The sequence below is a fragment of the Priapulus caudatus genome, unplaced genomic scaffold (assembly GCF_000485595.1).
Source record: "Priapulus caudatus unplaced genomic scaffold, Priapulus_caudatus-5.0.1 Scaffold344, whole genome shotgun sequence".
NCBI classification, from domain to species: Eukaryota; Metazoa; Priapulida; class Priapulimorpha; order Priapulimorphida; family Priapulidae; genus Priapulus; species Priapulus caudatus.
The window spans coordinates 216,710-224,041 of NW_014577405.1; the positions used below are offsets into that span (position 1 = coordinate 216,710).

Here is a 7,332-nt window from a genome sequence, read left to right on the forward strand (position 1 = left end):
AAAACGAACCAGACGAGTGTGACACCACAGACTGTTTGTGTCTATATAATATGCTATATAATTGCCAAACCCTACCTAATTTGCATGATATTTTTTTTTAAATATCAAAACCCCTAGCCCTTATTCATTCACATACCAAAAATGAGCAAAATCCGTTGAATCTGAACTGACTAATGGCAATTCCCATTTTTGCCAAAAAATTGCCGTGGCTCGAAAGTACGTCGACTGGCGTGCTTCAAAATAGGACGTTTAATATGGGAGCATAGCAGTAACAACTATACACAATTTCAAACATGTGGGCCAAACGGTTCCTGAGTTATCGTTGACCGTAGCGAAATGTTGACGAACGGACGGACGGACGGACGTACGACGGACGACGACCCATGGCAATAGCTCAGCTTGACAATGTCAAGGTGAGCTAAAAATGAAAGCCTGTGACAGCATACACATGAACCCTCTTCCAGGCTCCATGTCTTGGAAATCGGGGACGGTGGTAAAGCACTATGGGAGACCCAGATCCTACGTCATCTGCAGCAGAGGTCGGCTGTATCGCTGCAATCCCAGACACCTCCGAGAGACATCAAAAGCAGCAAACCAACAGGACACTACTACAATGGACGACGGGCAGCTGGGCGTCAGCGACAAACAACACGAGAGCCGAAGAGAACACCGAGAGTGCATCAGAGGCGAGAGACGGGACAGCACGGACGGGCGACGGACACAATGACATCCTCCGAGAAGACCCCTGCACGTCTCCTAGATACACAACAATGTCTGGCAGGACTGTAAAGCCACCCAGAAGACTGGACCTATAATGTGTTGATGTTACATATTGTAGAATGCAATCTGTGTTGATGTTACATATTGTAGAATGCAAGTAGATTTGTTAATTGTTCCAGTTCAGTATAGAGGCACATATTCTAGATTTGAGATGAGTAAGAAACCTTAAAATTAAATTTTATCTTAGTAAGAATTTAATTTAGTCTTAGTAAGAATTTAATTTAATCTTAGTAAGAACCTTAGAAAAGAAGTAACTTAGTATCAAAAGTAAGAGAAGATGTAATATAATTGAATTTCATTATCCATAACATAAGCGACCATAATAGAACAGGGTTTGTGAACAGAACATGGCATCTTCAGTGACTGATATTACACTACGAGTATTAGTCCGCAAATGCAGACGTTATAACTCCGCTTTGCTAATCTGAGGGTGCGGGTTTATCGTCTGCAGTCACCCTTGTAAAAATTGTTGCAATTTTTGTTGTGGGCATTGGATAGGTGAATCGAGTAGCACTGAAAGCGTGACGAAGGTATATCCGACCCAAAATATCAAGTACAGACCTTCTGTTTGTCAATATCGCGTTCCGAAGACTTTATCTCCGTTTCAGAACTTTGTTTTCATGCAATAATTCATCCTAGTAAAAGTAACTTTGATATTTTTGGCCATATTGGACAGATTTTTCGATCGACCAATGAAATTCACTTCTGGTAGCCTCAGGTTCACTCGGAAATAATAATTCGAAATAATAATAGATGGCGTGGACTACCTACCATGTTTCCTGTTGAACATCGGGAATAGCCGAAGTAACCGGAAGTGATTTTCATTGGTTGACAAATGTGAATGAAGACAGAACATTTTCTTTGGACGTTTATATTTACCATTAGGTTAACAACTTGATATATTCTTATGTTGTGGCCGCTACCAGGACATCATAGCGTGCATGCATGTAGATAAATGATTCAAGTTCAGATTAAAATAAGTTTGACGCAATAAGCCCCATCTGCCACCTCCCCTTAATTCCGGTGCCGCCCCCATCTGCTACCTCCCCTTAATTCCGCTGCCAGCCCCATCTGCGCCTCCTCTTAATTCCGCTGCCCCCCCATCTGCGCCTCCCCTTAATTCCGCCGCCGCCCGCATCTGCATCTCCTATTAATTCCGCTGCCACCCTGACGCACCTGCGGCTTTGTTCGCAACCTGCGCGCCGTCTTGATTGGATGCTTGAGGGCGTCGACGAACGTCAAGCGCGACGTCTCGCGGATGAGCGACGGCTTGCCGAGGCGACTCTCGACGTAGCGCGCCGCGACGCCCGTGCCCATCTTCGCCGAGTAGACGCCCAGCGCGAGCAGCGTCAGCCCGCCGGCGGCCGCCGTCACCTTGTCCCAGTCGGAGATGAACGCCTGCAGGCCGGTGCCGAGCACGGAGCCGGCCGTGCGGATCGACTCCATCACGGTGACGCGCTTCTCGGACGCCTTCAGCCGGATCTGGTCCATGTAGAGGTCGTGGTTCTCCCGCTCGACCTGCCAGCGAGCGAGCGTTGCGACGTGGAACGTAAGAACGGGGAACTCGCACAAAGGTGAGTATTATCGGCATGCAGTCCTTCATGCGTGCGTGAGTCCACGTAAATTTCGTTATTGTAGCGCAACTGCAGGGATAATTTCACGCAGTCTTATGGTATCCTATGTGTCTTATAGTAATCTGGTGGTATTTGCAGGGAATCCTACAGACCAACTTTTCATTCTAGCTCCCCCCTTCTCTCTCTGAATGCCGTTTTACTATTAGTCTTCGTTATATATTACCAAGCATGTCGTTACAATCCTACACTATTGCCCTGTCATGACTGTTCCTCGGTCACCTAGTTGCCATAATGTTCTTTACCTGTGCTTTGCCTCTCAGTTCAGCTTCAATACGCTTCATGTCATTCTTGTAGCGCAAGTCTGACTCATATTCCACCGTCGATTTCTTCATCTCCTCCTGTCGCTTAACGCTCTCCTCTTGCCGTCTCAGATTTTGTTCATTCATCTGCTTTTGTTGGTCTAGCTGGTCATCATACCTCTTTCTGATTGGTGACAACAACATGACATTTATTACGTATCCACATTAGGTATTATATAGATATTCAAATATTGCAGCGTGTGAGAGAAGGAGATGGACAGAGGGAAAGAAAGAGCGAGAGAAAGAGAGAGTAATGGAAAAGAAAGGGAGTACGGGAGAAAAGGACAGAACAGGCAAGAAAAGAACAGCCTTATTGATTTTGGTTTATATATATATACCAATATCAATAAAGCTGTTCTTTAACTTGTTCTGTAACTATAGTGTATAGTTTAATCTCAGCATATGTCATTAATTATGCCATAGAATGTATACAGAAATGAGAACAAGTTCTTGGCTATATATCGATTGAGGGGTTTGGTTCTAAGACTAGTCTAGCAGAATAACGTGCGCTACTGCACTACCTGGCAAGTTGGTCCTGGTACTGAGACCGTTGCTGATGATGCTTCGATTCCTCAGCAAGAGTTTTTCGACGCTCCTCATGAGCCACCCTCTCCTTCTCAATGTTCATCTTCTCCATCGCGGCTTCATATTCCTGAAAGCGAGGGTTGAACACCAGATTCAAACATAAGCCTTGTTTTTTTTCTACATGTTTACAGATGATAGACCTTCTGCTGACCCTCTTGGTACATCCACCAATCAAAATTACCTTACTAAGTACCATATGCTTGCACTAGTTATGTAACCTTGACTTCACTGGCAGACATAGCATGTATATGTCATTAAAAGAGTCAGAAATATGAAGAATAGACCACTTTTTATACTAACCCGTATTTGTGTTTGGAATTCTAACTGTTTTGTGGTTTCTTGTTGTTTGGTCAATTCAAGGGCATCTTTGGCATACTTTGAACCCTCTAGTTCTTTTGCAGCCTTTGCAGCTCTTTCTAAGGCAGCCGAGTCAAAGCGGTATGCCTCCATCTTCTTTGCATCAGCTGCTGCTTGATCCCCTGCATCAGAAAATTCCAATAACAACTGATTACCTAGATGTTCATTGTATCCCCCGCGACGAAGTCGGGGGGATACTCTGGTTTCATGTCTGTCCAGCCGCCGCTCGCCGCCGGGGCAGACCCTTTGCCTTCTGCTCTATAACTTGACCCTTAATTGACCTAGCGCGAGCAAACTTGGTATACTTACACGTCTTGGGGAGAAGGTGTGTCGCGTACCAAAACCAGGTCACTGCGACTTTTATTTGACCTTGATCTTGATCATATTTCCCTTCTGCTCTATAACTCGGCCCCTAATTGACCTAGCGCGACGAAACTTGGTATACTTACACATCATGGGGAGGTGTGTCGCGTACCAAAACCAGGTCACTGCGACCTTTATTTGACCTTGACGTTAACCTTCATCATATTTCCCTTCCGCTCTATAACTCGGCCCCTAATTGACCTAGCGCGAGCAAACTTCGTATACTTACACATCTTGGGGAGAAAGTGTGTCGTGTACCAAAACCCCTAGGGTAACCAAATTTGACATACTTGCACATCTGAGGCAGATGAGTTATGTAACAAACCCTTGTCTTTGTGACTTATTTCACTTCACCTACCTTGTACATCCTTCTGGTGATATATTTCATTGAAACTAGATCGCGGGGGATACATGTAGTTGGCGACAACTGCCATTTCTAGTTTAACATGGAATTGCTCTGAGAGTGTGATGCCTGCTAAACTTTAAATAATCTGTCATAACCCAGTCAAGCACTGACACTGACAGCCCCTGCCTGCACCACGGTAGTTACGGTTGAGAAATGGTTACATGGAACTGAAAAATGTCTCAAACCTATATAGGTGGCAGACAGCCCCACCTGTGACGTGTTTCAGACAGAGGACTTAGTTTCCAATATATAGAGAATGAACAATATCTGAAATGTTGCTGAACACTACAGAGGACAATTCAAATGTTATTTGGTTGGACATTTTACAGCTCCTAGGCAAGTTTATAATATTATAGCCCAGTCGCAGAACCCTCAGAACATATAGACCAGCAGTGCTACAGATATACCACAAGTATAGAGTAGTAGAGTAGAGCTCTACTATATGTGTGTGTGACTGTGTGTGTGTGTGCGTGCATGTGTGCATGCGTATACTGTATATATTATTTATATATACTGCATATCAGGGTTTTCATTATATTTTACAGTAACAGGCCCAAATGCTTTTGCAAGAGGCCGTGGCGGTGTGTGCGGGAGGGGGGGGGGATGTTTGAGGGCCCAATTTTTTTTTTAAACCTAGATGCTCTGAGATGCAATCTGGTGTATTCTGAGCTGCAGTAAACAGACACATTTGGATTACAGTATGGTCCTTTTTTCCAATTTGGTTTCTCCTGGTACATTCAGAGTTCACAAAAAAGTTTCCAAGTTTAGTGACGATTTAGTAATTATAAGAGTTAGACAAGTATGTAAATAGCATTACTCAAGAAAAAAACAATGCTTCTTGTGCACATAACATGCATACAAATATACTCAACTGATTTATTAGTAGTAGCTCATAAAACACGTTCACTTTGGAGAATAAATTTATTTTTATTTTTTAAATATGTAATACACGTGTACCCTACATGGAGCACGTGATCACGGCAGGTCTACAGCCAGACCCAGAGAAGGTCAAAGCCATTGTCGAGATGCCAGCACCACGTGACAAGGAGGGAGTCTGCAGATTGCTTGGTCTGGCACAGTACCTAGCAAAATATATTCCCAATCTAAGCCAAGTAGACGCACCACTGCGGAGCCTCCCGAAGTCAGATGTGACATTCGTATGGGAGCACGAACATGAAGACACCTTCAAAGAGCCGAAACAGAAATGCAGTACATCACCAGTACTAGCATTCTACGACGTAAACAAACCCGTGCACATAGAGTGCGATGCAATCAAAGACGGGTTAGGTGCTGTACTCATGCAGGAAGGTCGTGTTAATATATTGCGTATGCATCCCGTGCAATGACTGAAACTGAACAACGATACGCACAAATCGAAAAGGAAATGTTGTCGATAGTGTACAGCATGGCCAAGTTTCACTGCTATGTGTTCGGTAAGAAGACCACAGTTCACAATGATCACAAACCGCTAGAACAGATATTTGCAAAACCACTACTGTCAGCTCTGATGAGAATTCAGAGAATGATGCTGAAATTACAGCGGTACAACATCGAGGTTAGATACCGAAAGGGGAAAGAGATGTTTGTGTCGAATGCAGTCTCCTGAGCATATCTACCCGGAAAACAAGTCGAAGCAGACGATCTTGAGGAAAGCGACGTGATCAGCATTCATGATATCCGTCAGCAAATCCAGATATGTAGAAATCAAGGAGAGGACACAGTCTAAACTTCAAACACTATATCAGGTGATAAGCAATGGGTGGCCAGACAACAGAAGTGAAGCTCCAGCTGAGGTGAGACAGTACTGGGACTCGCGTGACCAGCTAGCTGTACGTGATAGCATCATCTACAAGAGACCGAGAATTGTAATTCCGCCTATCCTACACAATGCCATGCTGGAAATAATACACCGATCTCACCTAGGCATAGTCAAATGCAAGCAGAGAGCCCGTGAAGTGATGTACTGGCCTAGTATAAACTCAGCCATTGAGGACACAGTCCAGAACTGCAGTAAATGTGCAGAGTGTTAGAACAAGCAGGGCTGAACCATTAATGCCGACTGTAACTCCTGACCTGCCATACACCATGGTTGGATGTGACTTGTTTGACTTCCAGTTAAGCAAGTACCTACTGCTAGTGCACTATTACTCGAAATATATCGACGTCGTCGAACTGAGCTCAACTACAACCTCATCGATAACTAACGACATGAAGCAAATATTCGCTTGCCACGGCATCCCACTGAAGATTCGATCAGACAACGGGCCACAATTCAGCTCGACTGAATTCAATAAATTCTGCCTTCTAGACATCAGACTTCTAGGCCGCACTTCCAAAGCTCCAATGGAGAAGCAGAGCGAGCGATGCAAACAGTGAAACGCCTATGGAGCAAGGCAGAGGACAAATACTTAACTCTACTAGACTACCGAACTATACCGTTGGAGGGAATTAAACCAGAAAGGGCAGTTGTCGCCAATTACATGTATCCCCCGTGTTCTCCCCAAGATGTGTAAGTATGCGAAGTTTGGTCGCGCTAGGTCAATTAGGGGCCGAGTTATAGAGCGGAAGAGAAATATGATGAAGGTCAAGGTCAATGTCAAATAAAGGTTGCATTGACCTGGTTTCAGTACGCGACACACCTTCTCCCCAAGATGTGTAAGTATACCAAGTTTGGTCGCGCTAGGTCAATTAGGGGCCGAGTTATAGAGCGGAAGAGAAATATGATGAAGGTCAAGGTCAATGTCAAATAAAGGTTGCAGTGACCTGGTTTCGGTACGCACACGACACACCTTCTCCCCAAAATGTGTAAGTATACCAGGCTTTTCAGATTTGAAAAGTACAGGAGGACTACTAATGACTCCCCTAGGACACCATAGGCCATAGGGGGTCTTTTCATGCTCCATAATCA

The 7,332-nt window shown here is 44.5% G+C and overlaps 1 protein-coding gene across 2 annotated transcripts in view; it reads right to left on the minus strand.

Moving 5' to 3' along the window:
• LOC106809317 (ATPase family AAA domain-containing protein 3-B-like) overlaps positions 1-7,332 on the minus strand; it is a 14,714-nt gene that overhangs the window by 7,031 nt on the left and 351 nt on the right. The window contains exons 2-5 of one of the 2 annotated variants that reach the window (XM_014812358.1): positions 3,599-3,777; positions 3,235-3,365; positions 2,657-2,837; positions 1,957-2,298 (exon numbers count right to left, since the gene is read on the minus strand). In XM_014812358.1, the coding sequence (XP_014667844.1) occupies positions 1,957-2,298; positions 2,657-2,837; positions 3,235-3,365; positions 3,599-3,777 (833 nt within the window). The remainder of the gene's footprint in view (positions 1-1,956; positions 2,299-2,656; positions 2,838-3,234; positions 3,366-3,598; positions 3,778-7,332) is intronic. The other variant, XM_014812359.1, reaches the window with a different exon arrangement.